At 41.5% G+C, this 18,878-nt stretch overlaps 1 protein-coding gene across 3 annotated transcripts in view; it reads right to left on the bottom strand.

Annotated features, from left to right (window-relative positions):
- adkb (adenosine kinase b) overlaps positions 1–16,372 on the bottom strand; it is a 131,769-nt gene extending 115,397 nt beyond the window's left edge. Inside the window, exons 1-4 of one of the 3 annotated variants that reach the window (XM_080873506.1) lie at positions 16,160–16,372; positions 15,867–16,003; positions 12,222–12,296; positions 12,078–12,131 (exon numbers count right to left, since the gene is read on the bottom strand). In XM_080873506.1, the coding sequence (XP_080729632.1) occupies positions 12,078–12,131; positions 12,222–12,296; positions 15,867–15,916 (179 nt within the window). In that variant the 5' untranslated portion in view covers positions 15,917–16,003; positions 16,160–16,372. Of the gene's footprint in view, positions 1–12,077; positions 12,132–12,221; positions 12,297–12,914; positions 13,039–15,866; positions 16,004–16,159 lie in introns of those variants that run through there. The other 2 variants (XM_080873504.1, XM_080873505.1) reach the window with 2 other exon arrangements.
- Positions 16,373–18,878: the final 2,506 nt, after the last annotated feature.

Raw genomic sequence — 18,878 nt, 5'->3', positions numbered from 1 at the left:
AAGCCCAAATGTCATTTAAATTTTCACAAACACGTGTCAAAAATAAAATGGACCAATGCCAATGTCCGCTAATGCAGTAATGCTGGTCGGTGACAAATTTACAACAGGACGTGCACACTTTGCGGCAAATTCCAAACTAAAACCAAAGTTTGGAAGTTAATCAAAACACAAAGTTACATGTGCACATAACAAGCAGCTGCCTGTGGGTTTTGAAGGTGAGCACTATCATGTGGCTGCTGCTGGAAAGTCTCTACTGATGCTTGTTATAAGCAAGACCTACAAACAGAGAGTCCTGTAAAGTGTCTTGTGGTTCTGTAACACTCCTAACCCTTCCTAACAGAATTATCTTGATCATTTAAACAGAAAACACAAGTAAAGTTCACAGGATCGCTTTTTAGATCGCCATTTTAAATACTGCATTTGTTACTTTTGACTCAGTATTCCAAATATTTGTGCTAGACTTTTTGTTAACTTACTCAGCTTATCCTGTAAGGATATATTTTCCAATCCCCTAGTTAAGTCGCAACATTTTTCTTCCCTTTTCGAGCAGTAAAGAAGTTGTGTTTTGGAGCACGTAAACCCAGAAACACAACAGACTAAAAGTGGGATACATTTACGCCATTCTTTAACCGTGACATTCCAGGTGCAAGTTGTTTATATAAACTGCTTACAGGGAAAAGAGGGGGGAAGAAAAAAATCAAAGCTGGATTTTGTTAAATGGGATACTTTACCACAAATGTTGCTGCAGTTGGGAGTCTAAAACGTCAGCTTGATAAAAGCAAAAGAGAGAAACATTGTTCACACATGGTTGTATTTAGCCTTACAGTATTATAACAAGATGAGCAGTGAGCAAAAGTTATTTCTAAGGAACTTGAACTGCTTCCTCAAAGAGATGCACAAAATAAAAGCAGATATTCATCTTCAACTTGGCAAAAATAGGCGACTGCACATATTTCATAGGTGATGCTTTCAGAGCAATTAGAAAATTACGTTTTATTATTTTCCCATGTATAAAAACCCGATACCCAGATAAGTCGTTTAGCGAGAGACCGCATCTGATTAAAGGTTTGATGTTTTTGAACCGCACAGCAAAGTTTAGAAATGACTGTAACAGACTAAACAGAAATGAGTCGAGAAAGCAGACATTACATCGGGGAATACGGAGTAAACAATTGCTGTGTTTTCAAACATAAACCAAAGGAACACCCCAGGGTAATACTGAAGGCAGTTCTATCATTTTTGTATTTTCCCCATCATACTGCCATTTCAAACATCAATAGCTGCGATGCTCAGGCGTAACATGATGCAAAGCCAGGCTACGCTGCGAGATAGAGCCCTTTATCTTGGAAGCTGAGAACATGAATAATGTTGCGTTCTGCACATTGTTTGCGCCATTAGCCTCCTAGAGATTGGGGGGGGGGGGGCTGGATATACAAACATATCCGCCATGCTATGGCAACTGGCCTAACTAAGGTGAAGATGCACCTTGGCCTTTTTCTAAATCAGTCACATTGAATTATATGTGCGTTACTGCTTTAAATTCATAATAAAATGCTTAGTTATAATCCCAAGGGGGCACTGGTACTCTGCGCTACAGAGATCCAGTGCATTTTATGGGGTTGGTCAACAGTTGTACGTTTTAAATTGTAGCCCTGATCATAAAAATATGTCATGTCTACTGTGTATACTTGCCACAGACAGCACTGATCTGTATGCAAAGTGCGTCATGGCTTACCAACATGTGCCAGCCAGAGGTGTTCAATACTTCAGCACAACCTGGTTTAACTAGGCATGGCCGAATTTTGAGCGGGTGTGAAAGTAACCTTAACTGCTTCAAAGAAAGTCTACATATCATGTCTCAAGGCGAGAGGTCCACCCAGGGCAGAATGTTCCTAATAAAGAAAAAAAAAAACTTTCCATGCAAGTGGAAAATATGCTAACCGGGTGGAAAAAAAATCCTTCCTGAGACACCTGTTATGACTCCTTGACAAAAGAAGAATTTGAGCACTGTGGGTGTTTATAACATGAAGGCAGCCGAGGGACTCCAGAACCCATTTCAAATAGACACACAGCTTCTGAGGATTTCAGTGCTTCCCCCCCCCCCCTTGCTAGAAGTATTTGCTCCACCTTTCAGTGCAGACAGCATGGGGCCCTGCTCTTGGACGCCTCGAAAATCCCATCCGAAAAGGAGCAGCTGCCTCGAGACCTTTACACCCTCAAACATCATGTGATCCCATAGTAGTGACACCGTAAACGGCCCCCTTGGCCATTTAGAGAGAGAAAATCCCTTTCCATCTACTGCAGTCTAAGCTCACTCAGTGATGGGAGGGAGCAGAGGGAGAAAAAAAAGAAAAAAGAAATTGTTTTGAACAAAATGTCCTCAGCCAGTAACCTCAGCTTTTAAAACCTACTGGTGTCGCTCGGCGTAAGAGCAATCCCAGCTATGCCATGTATTCCACTAATGTATGGTCAGCATGTGTTATATAACATGTTTTACAAGAGGCTGCCGGTGGCACTTTGGTTAAACGCCACTCTTAACTAAAAGCCACAGTTTTTCAATTTCATACCTTCCAATTTGAGACTAATAGCAGCATTTATTTATTCAGCTTAAATGAAATCATATTCAAATTAGAAGAATTAAGCCGCTGAATACAATATTTGTATTCAGAGGGTATCGGAGTCCTAGAGTCCCCCCTCGACAACTAATACCTCCAGATCTCTCCGGCTTAACGCGTTCAAACTGTTGAGGCAGATCACACAAGTCGGGAACATTGTGTTGTTTACATTCCTGAGGATGGAGCCCCCACTGTTGTTTCCCATCAAGGGAAATATGAGAGCTTCCAAAGTACTTTGAGAGTTCTCTAACCCGAGTGACTCATGAGCTCCTCTCTCACCTCCCCAAAAAACAAGCCAAGTAGATTATTTACATGAGGCAATAATTCAAGATTTGCTCCTCTAAGTCTCTTACACAGAGGGCAAGGCGAGCCCATTTACCCAATCCCTCTTCATTCGCCTTTGATGTTAGCCTATCTCGATAAGACCGGATGAGTGCCCTAAAATCCCCGTCGAGTGATTTCACAGGAAGAACAAGTCTCTGTTAATCAATGGCTAGATTGGATCTGGATTCTCGGGAGTGGTCCGCCTGAAAGTCCTCCCGAGTGTTTGAGTGCACACCGGGGTAATTCATCGCTAATGATCACCGCGGCACCTTCTCTCCTACACGCCGTTCGTCCTCGTTTAATTGCCTCGTTCACGTTTAAACAGCTTACAAATCACAAGGACAGGCAGGGAAACATGATCAAACGGCCTCTATCGCTAATCAGGGGAGGGCAAAGGAAGAAGTGAGCAGACTGGGGCTTCTTTGCTGGCTCTCCTTGGGGATTAGGCAGGAGGAGGGTTGTACAGGAACAGTAAATTATCTCTGCTTCAAGTATAGCAGGCAGGTATATTTAAACAGGCAGATCCATCTTCTCTCTATCTGACAGAAACAGAGAGGGGCCAATGCAGCTAAAAGGCTTTGGTAATCCCAGTTTCAACATGGGCATCTGGAGTGGAGACAGGTTCCACCATTGATTAGATTCCCCAATCAGTGTGTGTGCATCCCACACCAGCCTTCCTTGGTAGTCTGGAGGCAGTACGAGGCCTGATGCACAGTAATTGTTTCCATAGGTCAGGCGGAGGAAAAACAGCTCGGGGACATGATGAAAGGGAGATGGAAAGGGTGAGGAATATTGTTGTTTTTCCCCCCCAATTAAATTGTTTGTCAAACCCTTCACAAAGGGTTACGCAGTTTATCTGTTTAAAATCAATACGCTCGTCTCAGTGTGAAAGCTTGTCCCGACACAAGACAGGCCCATTAATTATTCTGTTCTGTGTGCTATCGCTGGGCTGCTCAAGGTTGAGCCTTATCTTTTCTTATTTCAAATCAATAATTATCTTCTACCATGCTCGCGCTCCCTCTCAGAAATAGATGTGCTTTTCATTCAATGCCTGTAGAGTCTCTCTCTCTCACTCCCTCTCTGTGTAGCAACCGGTGAGGAACGCAGAATGAATAGGACATTCTTATCAGAGGAACATTAGGGCAGGGAATAGATGGCGAAGAATGAGGCATATAAAAGTACTGAACACAAATGAGTCATGATTCAAACAGCCACAGAGGCCTTGTTCCCGTCCTCTGACATCTTCTAATAGACTACAGTAAGGGATGAATGTTGATTTGTACAAAAGCATTAAAGTATCGGCATCGCTCGGGTATCTCAATCCACTGGGGCAAATCCCTTTTTAGCTAAGAAAACCTTCCTCGAGTACCTCGGTGCAAAAGAAAGAAAGAAAAAGTAGTGCCACATCTTCTCTGCAGTGACACTTTTTGCATCACAGACTGGATACACAATTAATGACTGCACAATTACATGGTCATAATGGGTGAGTAATTGCATTAGAATGCAGAAACGACAACTGTGCGTCCCTTTAATAATGGGCCAATCCAGCTTCAGCAGCAGCAGCAGCCCATTTGTTGGCATTAGCTGAGGACTGCTGTTTGTACTTAATTAGGCTGCACTCAAGGATTAGGCGGTGGGGGCAAAATCTGGTCATGGAGTATGAGTTCATATTATTTCCTCTAAAATGTCACAGGTTTTTGGCTTCGCGCTGCAGAGGGTGGCGTTGTTTGTCACACTGTACTGCGTGGATGTGGGAAAGGGAGTGTGAGAGTGTGTGTGAGGAAATGAAAGGGAGAGAGAGAGAGAGGGACACACTGAGGGAGAGAGGAGTGGGAAGAGGGAGTGTGTAAGCAAGGATGGGGCTTCTGGTGCTCTCTTGAGGATTGAGATTTGAAGCCGGAGCACAAAGCCTTTGAGACATTCCCCTTATCTTGGAGGTTGATACCAGGATCTCAGTGATTCAGAGCGCTCCGTGTGAATAATTCCACCAACACCCCCTACTGCGGGGACCATATGGCCCAGTGTGAACTTTAAATACACGGGGAGTGCTGCTGCTGCTCACCAGTCAGGCCTCCCATCTCTACCCCCGCACAGGCTAGGTGTAGAGAAATGATCGGCACAGATAGTGCACTAACTAGCCTTCATGTTAAAAAAAAAAAAAAAAAAAAAAAAAAAAAAAAAGGGCTGCTGCCATCAGTGGCTTTTTCCTGTGTGGCTGCTGGGGGATCAAAGATGACTAAAAATAGCCCTGAGCATGCTTTTCTGAACTGAACATGCTGTATGTACTGGCTGAGACGCCCACATTTTAATTATAAAACGCTCTTTAAAAGCGGGGAGTTGGAGGGAGACGAGGTGAGGAGGGGGTAGCAGCGCCCACATGCACAGAGATGTAGATTGTGTTTGTTACGCCCCCTTTGACTTGTGATGTTTCCTTCTGGCACCACCTGCTGGCAGTGGCCATCAACAAGCGAGAGAGAGAGTGGAAGAGAGGAATTCAAAGCTCCAACGAGGACAAGCCTTAATTGTGATTGCATCAGCCATCTCTCATAATGCAGCATGTATGCTTTTAAATGCAGAGAAATCAAGCGGCTGCACAGCACGCTGACAAATTTCATCACACAGAAAGCACCAACACGGGAACAAGGAGACCCTGCGCTGTTTTTTTCCCCCCTTTCTTTCCAGTATTTGAAAAGTTTTCCTCTTTTATAATTCACAAGGTCTACATTCGCATTTCTTACAGCTGAGTACGGCTCTGGCAAGCACGTCAGATTCACGCAAGCGTCCCAAATTGCCAGATTCACGGTTATCAATAAAACATCAAGAGCAGCGCGCCTGGTCGCTGAACGTGTTTCTGATGTCTCAATTACCGGTTGAGTGCCATTAATCTCTGCTCTCTTGCTTTGGCTCAGAGGTCGGCTGATGGATGCAGGCCCGTGACCTTTGTCCTCGGCAGCGGGGGGGAGCCGGACATGCTGACCCGGTAGCTGCCAGCAGAGGTGAGTTTAAGTACTGTAGTACAGCACTCAGCGTTACCAGACAAGGGAGCTGGGAAATAAAAGGATTGGTGGGTGGGGGGTGTGTAATGTGTCTACACACTCAGTCAAGCATGAGTACATCCAGTGAAGTGGCACCATGGCAAGCACATGCAGCTCCTGCACACATGCATGTGAGCAGACACAAACACACAAACACACAACAAGCAGGAGTGTCTGTCCTTATGACACCACAAGGATAGCTCCACAGGGGAAGGGAGGGGGGGTTATCTAGCACTCACGATTCACTTCATTATATATTAAAAACATAAAAAATAGAAAGAGAGGAGAAGAGTCAAGTGTGTTTACAGAGCAGAATCTATCACACACACGAACCCGGGAGCCGAAGTGTTTAGCATGTACTCAGCGAGAGAGGCCTTTGTTGTTTTTTCCCCCAGTAAGCAGATTGAGCTGCATGGCAGCAGCAGGGGTGTGTAAGATGTACACAGACAGCAGGGTGTGTTAGTGGAGAGGCACCTCCACTGATCTCCTGTGTCGTGTGATGATGTGTGTGTGATGTGTGTCTCAATCCAGCGCTGATCCCCCTGAGTCAGCCCTGTCAGTGATATGAGCCTCCCACCCTCCTCCTCCCCCCCACCCTCCCCTATCCTTCGCCATCCGGAATGCTAATAACAGCCAGCCACTAACACTGCATCCCTGAATTATTCATGCAGCAGAGGGTCACACGGCATAATGAGGAGTTTACTCTCATTCTGGATGCGATTGTGATGCTGCTAATCTGCATTTAGCACAGAGAAACAGAGAAAAGGAGGGAGACGGGGTAGGTGGTGGTGGGGGGGGGCTGGGGGAGAGGATAGGATGAGCACTGATGAACTTAATTGCTGTGAGCAAACAACTACTGAAAAGAGTCACGCCATCATCCAGAGATGAGAAAGTAAACAATTAATTATCATTGGACAGAGGGAGTCATAAAACAAATGTTTGAACAGCACTAATATTCAGGAGCCAGCTGATTCCCCCCACCGCCGCCGCCACCACCCCTCTGAGGTGACAATACTCTCACAGTAAAAAATGACACGCTCATTTGATACACTAATAATTATTAGCGCTAATATGATTCACTTAACACTCCCAAGAGGGTTTGGGTAGATATTATATTATGAAATGCTGCATGTCCCACATTATAATCTCCTGCAGAAAGAGGCGTGTTTTCATTATGTTGACATGTTGTTTCCTATGGAGACTTCTTTTTTAGGGGGGTAGAAACAGCAGGTTACTGTTGCCCCCTGCTGGTCATATAGGGTGCATGCCCCATATTCTGCAAAGTAATAACATATTAAAAAGAATTTTGCTGCCAAGAAATAAGTGACAAGGTTAAAATATAAATATTCGCCACGTGCTAATGAGACGAATACTGCAAATGATCAGAATCAAATATTTTAAAAAAGCAAACACTACAAAGAAAAATTAGACATGACCTAAGTAAAGAACACAACTTTATTTTGAATTTAGTAATCTTTGGGTTCATCTGGTCACAACACAAAGTCAAACGTACCCCAAATCTTGGCACATGACAAAGAGCCTTTAAAAATCCTGCAGGAATCAAACTCATATTTGAATCCACACGATGGCAGCAACAGCTGCAAAAAGTCAGAGGGAACTACAGTTACGACAGTTACCCACTGAAACTCTGAATTTAACATGTCTAAGCAGGCAGAGAGGAAGTCTCACACAGCTCTTTGGTTAGTTGGTTTCCTCTCATACCTCGATTTCAAAACAACCAGAGGCTTCGCCTGAAAAACCAGCATCTGCTGAAAGCAGACCCTCTCAACTGCAGCTCACTAACCACAAAAAAATATAAAAATATATATTTTATATTTATAATATATAAGAAAATATAATGTGAACAAACAGTACAGTATTTTGCATTTACTCCAGCCTGACAGACTAACCACCACACTGTGAAACCAGGAATAATATACAGGTACCGGCAGAACTCGCAGCTGCTTTTTGAGGAGGAGAGACTGATGCTGTCACTCATACAAGATAATAGCACTGCTTAAGATTGCATCATGTAAAAATTAACTACAGGTATATTATAGTTTGAGGGCTTTGATGCATTACAAAGGAGAAAGAAAGGATGCAGCAGTTGGCAAAGGTGAAAAGAAAAGAAGCATTATGAAACAACAGAAAGGTCACGCCCAGCAGTGAACCGGGGCTTGTGGTTAAATGGAATGTAGCAGGAAGTTTGGGTTGTTTTTCTGTATGGCAGATTTCCCCGCCACCCCCCACCCAAATCAGAGCAGCAAATAATGATTGTTTTCATTCAAATTCCTGCATCTCTCGATTATTTTTTCAGTTAAGTTGATCAAAATTTTGTTGCAAAAAACATTAAATATCTTAAAATGTCAGAAGGTTAAGTGCTAGATGGAGTTGAGGTCTTGCAATTTTCAAAATAACAGTCTAAGAACAAAAACGTGTTTAATTTACTGCGACAGAAAACAAAAGAAAACAGCAAAAGTCAGTGAATTTTGGTGCCTAATCCATTACTGAATCACTAAGAATACGCGGCTGAATCTTGTTACACCAAAAATAAGTCCCCAGCCAGTACTAACATGGATGTAGATAGTTTCTACTGTCCAGCAGGCAATTTCTCAGCAACAACAGGATTATATGGGCTCTGCTGTGACTAGATAATTGAATTCAGGCATGGCCACAGCGCACTGCATCCAATGATCTCGCTCCCACCAGGGTGATGGGAGGAAAAAATGAATCGTGTTACACTCTGTAGATTCGGTAGCGCAACAATGGTGTTAGTTGACTGGACTTGTAAGTCCTTTTTAGTAATGAAGTTATTTGTCACAACACTTCAGCGGACTTCTTCTTCTTCTTCCGTAAGCCAATGACTTTGCACGTGACTTCTTAGCAACCAAACCAAACCTCAAGCAAAGCAGCATTAATAGGTACACTGTGGCACATGCTGCAGCGTCGAAAGTTAACGTTCAGAATGATAAAAATACTGCATGCTTACTCAGATATGCATTGACTGACATGATGACAGGCACGCTGGTGTCTATAGCATTGAGGGGACGTGCATTGAAATGCATTGTGCTGGGAATTAACCAGCAAAGCTGCATGTTAATCCTGCCCTGACCTTGTGCAGAATGTGTAGAGAACAGTGTCTGTGGGGCTAAAGATAACACCGCTGCCTTTGTGCTGAAGGAGAACAACACTGCTGATGATGCTGCTTTGTGCCGCTGCTCCTGCCCAAGGTCACATGTGTCCTTTTGTCAAGTAACAAGACCCGACAAGGTAGCCCATTGTAAAGTACAGATGATCAGATGTACTGATCTGTCTTTAAACTCTAACTGCATCGTTATGGTGCTTCATAGTTTTATAATGCCTTCACAGATTTACTACAGCATGTAACAGCTACACAGTAGGTGGTTTGCAGTAGTGTAGTAAAGTTTATGGACTAATGCAGCCTGGTACGGATAGGCTATGTATCCATTTGCATTATTATTCTACAGTACTGTACAAAAAGTCTCGGGCCACCCTACAATTCAAACGTGCTTCAAACTTGATATTTAAGGCTTTACTGTCATTTCTTTAAGTAATCTTCAGGAATATTTCTCCAGACATTTCGTTGGATACTTGCTGATACTTGTCTCTGATCCCACGCTGCTTCATTAATGTTGAGGTCCAGGTCTGGGGAGGCCAATCCACGACTGATAGTGTTCCACTTTATGTTTTTCTATCCACATATGCTTTTACTACACTTGCAGTGTGGTTGGAAAGATTTTCAGTCCAGTTCATCAGTCATTTAACCTTCAAGACCATCGCTGTTCTTCAGCTACCAGTTGATGGATCAACTGAAGAGCCAAATGCAACTCTCAAGTTCTGTGTCAGCTCTTTCCTGGATGTTTCCTATTTTCTAAGGACTTTCAGATACTGATCACCTGTTGTGGAAAGTTTTGTAGGTCTGCAACTTCTTTTGTCCTCCACTTGTCCAGTTTCCTCACCATATGCCAAATTTTCTTTGGGAATCAACTTGCTGTTCCAAAAATAAAATTTTATGCCTGTGAATGTGTGTTATTCAACTAAAAAAAATGGGAACAAATTATGTTTTTTTTTATGACTGGTTGCAGTAACAAAGTGGCTAAAGATACTAAATTTAAAATTGGTTCGTTGCCAAGTTGTCTGTTATGTGCAGACTCTACAGTGGTTCAGCCCTTGAGTTAGATGCCTTTTATATATATACTTGATTGAGTTGTATGTCAGTGTTAAATGGCTGAACAAACAACAAGAAAGGGTACAAAAACTGAACTGAATTGGACTCATTGGAAACAGCAGCTTATAGTCACTTATCCTAGAAACATTACAAGAAAGTCTGGCTCCTTGGAAGCAAAATATAAAGAAATGAGGGGTGGCTCAGTAGTTCTGCACAGTCAACGGTAGCAGTCACCAATTTTTGGTTTAAGCTGGTCTTTTGAAAATTTAAACATTATGGTTTTAAACTGGCTAAATGTCTATGGATAGGGTTTGGGAAGCACAATCACAGCATCACAGTATGTTAGCCGATGTAACATCTGCAGTGCAGAAACCCCAAAGCCAGGACCACTGCTCCACTGGAGCTCCCAATACAAATAAATATGGGGGTTATTTTGACATGAGTCAAATTTTCCACTGCTCCGTCACACTGAATCCAATACAAAGTTTACTCAAGACATTAAAACGTCTTAATGGACAACAAAATCATTTTTCTTTGTCTTTGCAAAAGTGCCAACTGTTCAGAATTTGACATCTTTAAGCCATTTTATTGTCAAATTGTTAAAGTAATGCTAGTAACAATTAACTGTACATGTCCAAGTATTCCCACTGGCCTCTCCTCATTTGTTAGTGCCACTATCTGGCTTATCGTACTTAAAACAGACCGTTTTACACAATGAAAATGCCGATTCTGTTTTCATAAAGACTTTTTTTAAAAACTCAACAGGGCACCTTAAACACTGAAGTGCTCCAGTAGTAATGGCCAGCAGATAACTGTTGACTGAGCAGGTTTAAGGTGTGAACGTTGACCAGTGTGATGTAATAAAATTGTCTAAAGGAGCACTTCAGCTCAGGTGACCTGCTACTGGTTAAACGAAAGGCCTTAAAAAGTCATCTGTTGCACTTTTATTGCTAGAGCGAACTAAAAGGCAGCGGGCATTGGGTTACATTTGGTTGCAGAGACACAAATTGCCAATTTAGGACAAAATGAAATGTTGCCGTCAGAAAATATCCATCATGCTTTAAAAATAAAAGAGAGCTGGATTCACAGAAGAGGTTATTCTGTCCCAGTGAATGGCTTTTTTGATTACATTTCAGACTTGGCAGGCAAAGTAAAGTCATAAAAACTCAGAAAACCTGTGATTTTTTTCTATTGCTGCTTGGGTAATTATTAAACATCTCAGTTCACTCACACACTAATAGGCAAACCCATAACAAATGTTTACATATGCTAAATGTGGAACATGTGATTTACCTCTCAGTGTGAAAACTGTTTAATCCTTCAAACTTCAAAGGGAACCCCAACACCTCCCTCTCTCACACCATGTTCTTATTTACAGATGGTGCACATATTTAACATCTTCAAAAAAAAATTCACACAACAAATTCCCTGCAAAGGAACCATCTGTACCTTATCAAACAGAAGGAAAAGGGTGGTGTAAGGTCAGTCAGTGATTAAAGCCTAGTTCTTTGTTTCTACAGAGTGACGGGCTGCAAGCGGGGGCATGCCACAGTGTCTTTGAGGAAGGATATAGTGTTACTGCTTGCAATGTGACGGAGGCGTGTTTACAAGAAACTCACAACTCAGAAAAACCCTTACTAACTTACATTTGCCACAAGGCAATTGTAAATTTAGAGGTTATTTATAGCCTGGCATGGGTTCAGAGCTGGAAAAATGTGGGCGTGTAAAGTTCTGAGGCTGCCAGCTACCCGGGGCCAATGTATGAGTTAGCTATTTTGAGCACAGCTTACAGTGTCAAGATGGTAGTAGTGTGTATGAATGGCTAGTGTATCCCTTATTTGGTTTCACATGTTTTTAACTGTTTGCATTACACAAGCGACTGTAGCGTGGGTTACGAGCGAAGTTTTAACTCACAAGGCTTTGTGTCTGTCTTCTGCGAGGATCTGGTCATTCGGCTTCAGTCCAAACCTTTCAGGAAAGGGCAAGCAAACAAACATTAAGTGTGTTCTGAGCATGCAGGATGATTTAAGGGGAAACAGATGAAGCATTTAGACTTACTTGTCAAGGAAATCTTTGTCCACAACAGCTGAAATGTCGAGCAAGGGATTTCCCATCCCAAAGAGCATGTTTTCACTGTGGGGGAGACAAAAGCATATTGTGTTATGGAGACTCCCACTAACATGCTCTGCATGAACAGGGGGAACAAACAGTCTGTTGTGATACAGAAAATCATCTGTTTGTGATTTGGTCAATTACACTGGAAGGACCCATAAAGAGCATCTCTTTATGGGAAAATTCAAGCTACAGAAACATAAGCGACTGAAAACTTTTAAGCTTATAGCAGAGTAATTAATGAATGAACTGTTTATGACTCCTGCAGATGATTATTATGCCTTTGATACCTATGTGTCATGCAAACGCTTTAAAATAAGGTTTTCTTAGACTACAGCTACAGATTACCCATTTACCTAAAAGTATGAGGTAATAAGATATCATAGCGGTCAAAGTATACTCCCGAGGACAGAGTATGCTTTCTGAAAGTTAGGTAACAGCTCAGAGCACAGGGAGAAATACTTGGCCTTTCAAGCTCAACATGCCTTTATCCATCTCAACAATAGGTGAGCTCAATGCTTTCAATCAACCCACTGAAAGTCTGGCAGTGATGTTAGCTCATGCTTTAAACAATAAAGTCATAAGAGCAGAAATGCTTACGGTGTAAACAGAGGAGGATAATAATCATGTGGCTCTCACCTTGGAGTTGGCATGTCAGAAACACCTGCAGCCTAAACTGATTATTACTGAAAGGTCAACAGCTTCCTTCTTTGGTTCAAAGCAGCGTGTTCTTTGACTACAGGAACTGGAGCTGCACTTTGGCCAACCCTGACTGTTGGTGAAAGAAATAGGCGGGCCTTAGCGTCTTTTAGCCATATGATTGGCTGCTGACTCTCCAATGTTGAAAGGCCTTGGATGATGCATTCACAGGCAATGGGAACTCAGCAAAAACGGTGGACCTCTATTACAAACAGAGCACGGCCACATGCATTGTATATAAATATGTATAAATTTCAGTTATGTTTTAATGATTATAATTTTTTTTTTAAATGAACACTCGTTTTTCTAAAAATCTGAAATATTAAAGAATAGTTAGCGAAGGAAACTCTTTACTTTTTCACTTGTAACCTGTCCACAAATGGAATAAAATAAGAATAAATTAATTATTTTCCATCACACATATATCACAGGTATATTGATCCTTTAGATTCAACAATGCTTATAATTTTAGTTCCAAATAGTCTATCTTTGTGCAGAATTCTACTTAAGCCTTTGTCTCAGGAAGTCGAGTAGGTTGTCTAACTATCAGAAGGTTTGTGGATCAATTCTACAGCTACACCATAAATGTATATATTAAGACCCCGGGTTGCTCCTGATATATCTCTGTGAGTGTGTCCACAACTGTTAGATAAGCTATTAATAGGTATAGAAAAATAAATAAAATAAAATAATTAAAATAATAAAATAGCCTGTGTATGTCTTGCATACTGCCTGTTTTTAAGCACAGGATGAAAATAGGCACCTTACTGAAGATAATTTGTGTAGGAACACACCTCATACACTTCCCTTCTGGTTGTATGACTGTACTTCCTGCACTATAAGCTGTTTGTTCTAATTTTTTCTAATTTGTTCTAATTTTTTCAGTGTTGAATATTTAAAGAAAAAACAAAAAAAATCGAAATGAGGATGTTGTCCCCGATTAATATTACTGTGGTTAGGTCCTAAACCGTTGCACCATTTCATTCACATTCCAGTTTCCTTCCAAAGAGCTGAATGATGACTTTTTTTTCTGTCATTTGCCAAATACCTGCAAACTTTTTGGCATCAACTATGCAACAGTTTGTTTTTTCGGTGAGTGTCTTATAGAGTAGTCAGACAGCGTTAACTGCTAAGATTCAGGGTCTGAGCAGTGTTATCTATGGATTTGCTGAGCGCACGGCCTGAAAGATGAAGTTCTGATGGATGAGTAGTTTGTGGTTTTGTAAACAACTGAATCCTTGTTACCATTTCTATGTTAAAAATATGACTCATGTGTGAGATGTATGTAGAAGCAGTGAAATAACTGTTGAATGAGGAATTCTATAAATGACCCATCCAGTGAGTCTGTGAGGACTTGTGGTTAATGGGCTTCTCTCTTCTTGTTCCAAGTTAATCAAAGTTAAATATGTTTGGGCTTGTGGTTATGGTTGCACTGAGAGGTCAAATGCACTGCAAACTAAGAAAACATCAGCAAATTAAAAAAGGCTCACAAAACACAATGCATGTAATTTAGGGGAGACGATAACTTGAAGGAAACATGCATCTTCAGCACTTTATGAATCGTGTGATTAGAACACACATTATTCTTTTTCCTCTGTGCTGTTTTTCCCAATTTATTGTGCTTTGTGTGCTTTGTTTTGTTTTTTTCTGCACCTATTCTGTTTTATTCTACTTCGGTTGTATTTTATTCTATTTCTGTGGTGTTTTATTTTACGTCCGTGATGGTTTATTCTACTTCCGTTGTGTTTCAATCTACTTCCATTGTGTTTTACCTTACTTTCCTTGTATTTTATTCCTCTTGTATTGTTTTTTTAATTCTACTTTTGCTGTGTTTTTGCTGCATTCTTCTGTTTGCTCGTATTTTCTTTGTTTGCAGTGCTTTTGAGCCCTCGGGTCTACCACATCCGGTAGTCCCGCTTAAAAAAGATGGTGTGAGTTCACAGCACAAACACAACCTCTGACACAACCGCTAGAATGATGTTATTGTTAATATTGATTATTGCTCTGTGCGTGAATGACAGAGATAATATGTGAGAAAATATGGGCCGAGAAAAAGATATTTGCCCCTGGGCCAATCATAGAGATGATGCATCCTTCAGTGTGACCATTTAAAGGCATGTAACAACCTCTGCATGCCTGTGTGTTTAAATGGGTGTAAAAGCACTGGCTCGGCCCACGTGCCTCAGATATTTATGCTGACATTTAAGTTTTCCTAAGTTTCCATGAACGTAGCACGCTTCACTTCACACCGTGTTCTTTTAATGTCAACAAAACAGATCAGCTGTGTGCGCTGCAATATGTTGAGCCTATACTGATATAAAAAATATAAACAAGAAAATGATAAAAAAAACATACAAACGTATCCGTTCCCTTTACATGTTTCATATTACTCAATGAAAGTTGCATTTAAAAAGCTTTTGCATTTGTAGCTCCTGCCATTTTTTTTGTGTGAAAATACAGCATTAAATAGCGTCCTCTCAACTTCTTGGCTAACGTTAAAGTTTGTCCCCAGTACCTTTCATTTAAAAACACGATACTCTGCAGATTGCCCACACACGACATTTTTTATGCATGTGTGTGCTTTATTTTTTAAAGGGGCACTTCCAAGCTGGGTAAATGTAGCGGAAATTCTTGTTTTCCAGTCATGTGATGACGAACCCAGCCTTTTCCCGTTAGCTGTGCTCCGTGCTGTTTTAACCGAGCATAAACGCTAACTACAGCGTACACATCCAGCTGATGTAACGTTCAAAGGTTAAGCCGCCCCAGTGCCATCACTGTGCACCTCCCGCTCTCAGTTCACCACGGCAACAGAGACATTAGCATCGATTAACAGCTAGCTGCTAGCTACACCGTACGTCGCATATGTTAACACAAATACTTTCGGGTTGTTACCTTAACGCCGTCTTCCTCCCTGTCAACATGTTCGGTCCTTCCTCGGACATTTTTTAAATCTGCTGCCGGTTGTGCCGTCGCCGTGGAGCCAGGGAAGCTGCTGCTAACTGCTGGAGACGGGATTCAGCTTCCTGCCCCTTCAGATGATGATGATGATGAAGAAATTAGTCGACAGCATGCAACGACAGAGAAAGAAAAGTAGCAAAAATAAACATAAAAATGAGGGGAGCTAGTTACGGCCCGATCGAGCAGCCACTGTGCATTTGGACAGACATGTGGAAAAAAATTGCTACCTCTCGTTATCGCTTTCCCCCCTTCCTCTGCTCCAACTACTTAACTTCAGCGTCACCGTCATTTTTGGATAGGAGACATAGCATGGATCAAAGTAAACATGCAGACAGCCACAGTAGTATACTAGCTTTGTATTGGAAATCAAAAGTGTCCAACATGGGGCCCTCGGGCCACAAGCTGGCCACCATAGGATCCCATCCCACACAGGGTTGCTTTGCAAAATGTGGGGTAGTAGTGAAGTCATAAAATCCTCAGTGGTTTCAAATTAAAACACAATTGACAGTTATGTATGTAAATGTAAAATTTCTTTTTGAGGTAGACAAATCGAGTCACAAGAACAAGAATATTGTTTACTTACTTACAAAGCATATATCTGAATGTGTTTCTCTGTTACAAAGTATGAATGTGATTTTATTTTTATTTTATTTTTTTTAACAAATTGTGTGAATCAGTGTAACTTAGTTGAGGTGTATAGAATTCAAAGCTTGCCACTTTACTGGGCAAGCTTTGACCTAAAAGGTCTATCCATAACTTATCTCAGGCTCAGATCTTTTTGCAAATGTCAAAGTGTGAGAACGTTGCTGGTGGGTTGTTTTTTTTTTAAAGAGGTGGCTGTGGTTAAGGGGGTAGAGCAGGTCATCTTAAACCACAAGGTTCCTGAGTTTGCGCCTAAGTGTGAATGCTATGTTAAAAGTGCTCACACATAGAAAACAAACAGGGTATGTTGGTTTGGTTTCGTTAGCTCGGCTTGGATTTGCAGATAGATTTGTTTATTTGTTGGTGTGGCCTTACATCAAGTTGTTCTTAGGTTTTTGTGTGACTTGGGGAAGATGGATGGCTTTGGTGTTTTGTTTTGTCCCCCTTAGACAGGGCATAACAAATGCCTGTGCTATAAAGGAATTATTGTGGAGTGAAAACACAGCTCAATCACACACCAAAAAGATTCTGGATTGCCACACATGACCTCTATGTTTGTTTAATTCAATAGAGTTCCATTCAGTTCAATAGATAGTAGTTTAGTAGAAAACGGATATAGTTTCCAAAAGAAAATATAAGCCATTTACAGAACAAGCTAGCTGTATATGAAGTTGTGTCATCTGTGTAAAAATGCACATCAAAGATATGGTTGGCAGAAATAGTGTTTTTTGTGTATTTGTTAAATAAAAAAAATTCAATGAAGCCTTTGTAAACTGCTGACAACCGGAAAGATAAGTACTACTAACAACCGGGATAGACTTCAGGCCCTGAAATGGTTAAGTTACACGTAAAATGAAATTATCTGCCAGTCAGTCCTTTGTGGGTTTTGCATGTTGTCCCTGTGCCTGTGTAGGGTCTTTCTGGCTTTAATCGCACAGTCCAAAGACATAGATGTTGGGTTAAGATAAGATAAGATAAGATAAGATAAGATAACCTTTATTAGTCCCACACGTGGGAAATTTGTTTTGTCACAGCAGGAAGTGGACAGTGCAAAAGTTATGACGCAAAAATTAGAATACAATAAGAATAAATACAGTACACAGCTGTACAGAATAGAATAAAATAAAATACTACATACAGTAGAATAAAATAGAATAAAAATATACAATAAGATAAAAATAGAATACGAATGCTATATACAACTGAGTAAAAATACAACGATGCCAGAAAAGATTATTGCACTTAGTGTTATTGCACATGTGTGGATGTGTGTGTTTGTTCAGTTAAAGTCTTTGTTGTGGAGTCTGACAGCAGTGGGGAGGAAAGACCTGCGAAATCTCTCCGTCCCACACCGTGGGTGCCGCAGTCTCCCACTGAAGGAGCTGCTCAGTGCTGTCACAGTCTGCTGCATGGGGTGGGAGACGTTGTCCAACAGGGATGACAGCTTAGCCGCCATTCTCCTGTCACTCACCACCTCCACTGGGTCCAGAGGGCATCCTAGAACAGAGCTGGCTCTTCGGATCACCCTGTTCAGTCTCTTCCTGTCCCCAGCAGAGATGCTGCCGCCCCAGCAGACCACACCATAAAAGATAGCAGAAGCCACCACAGAGTCATAGAAGGTCTTCAGGAGTGGGCCCTCCACCCCAAACGACCTGAGTCTCCGCAGCAGGTACAACCTGCTCTGCCCTTTTCTGTAGAGGGCGTCTGAGTTATGAGTCCAGTCCAGTCTGTTGTTCAGATGAACACCAAGGTACCTGTAGCTGTCCACAGCCTCAATGTCCATACCCTGGATGTTCAGTGGTTGCAGTGGAGAATGCTTGTGCCTGCGGAAGTCTACCACCAGCTCCTTGGTTTTACTGGCGTTAATTGTGGATTCTAAATTGGTCAAATGCATGAGTGTGAATAATCGTCTGTTTGTATTAGCTCTGCACTGGACTCGCAGCCTGCCTCTCACTCCATCAAAGCTGGGATAGGTTCCAGCCTATGTTATTGTGTTAACTGGGTACATGTTGGCTGTTATGTCACCCTAAAGCACAACACCTCAAAGTATCCAGCATTGTCTGAACGTTGATAAGTTTTTTAGTGTTTAGATTATGGTCATTTTGTGTTGTGGAGATTCAAAAATGCCTTTGTGAGTTAATAAAATACAAAATGATTGATATAAAATACTTTGGTTGGTAACACATTCCTAATAAAGGAAAGATAAATAATTCTAGAAGAATGAATGAAATTCAGAAAATAAATCTAACTATTGTACAGTACTTGTGTGTGTGTGTCAGAACAACAGAAAATACAGATCAAAAC

This window comes from Rhamphochromis sp. 'chilingali' (genome assembly GCF_963969265.1).
Source record: "Rhamphochromis sp. 'chilingali' genome assembly, chromosome: 22".
NCBI classification, from domain to species: domain Eukaryota; kingdom Metazoa; phylum Chordata; class Actinopteri; order Cichliformes; family Cichlidae; genus Rhamphochromis; species Rhamphochromis sp. 'chilingali'.
The sequence above is the reverse complement of the archived record's forward strand: the minus strand, read 5'-3'. Positions and strand labels throughout refer to the sequence as shown.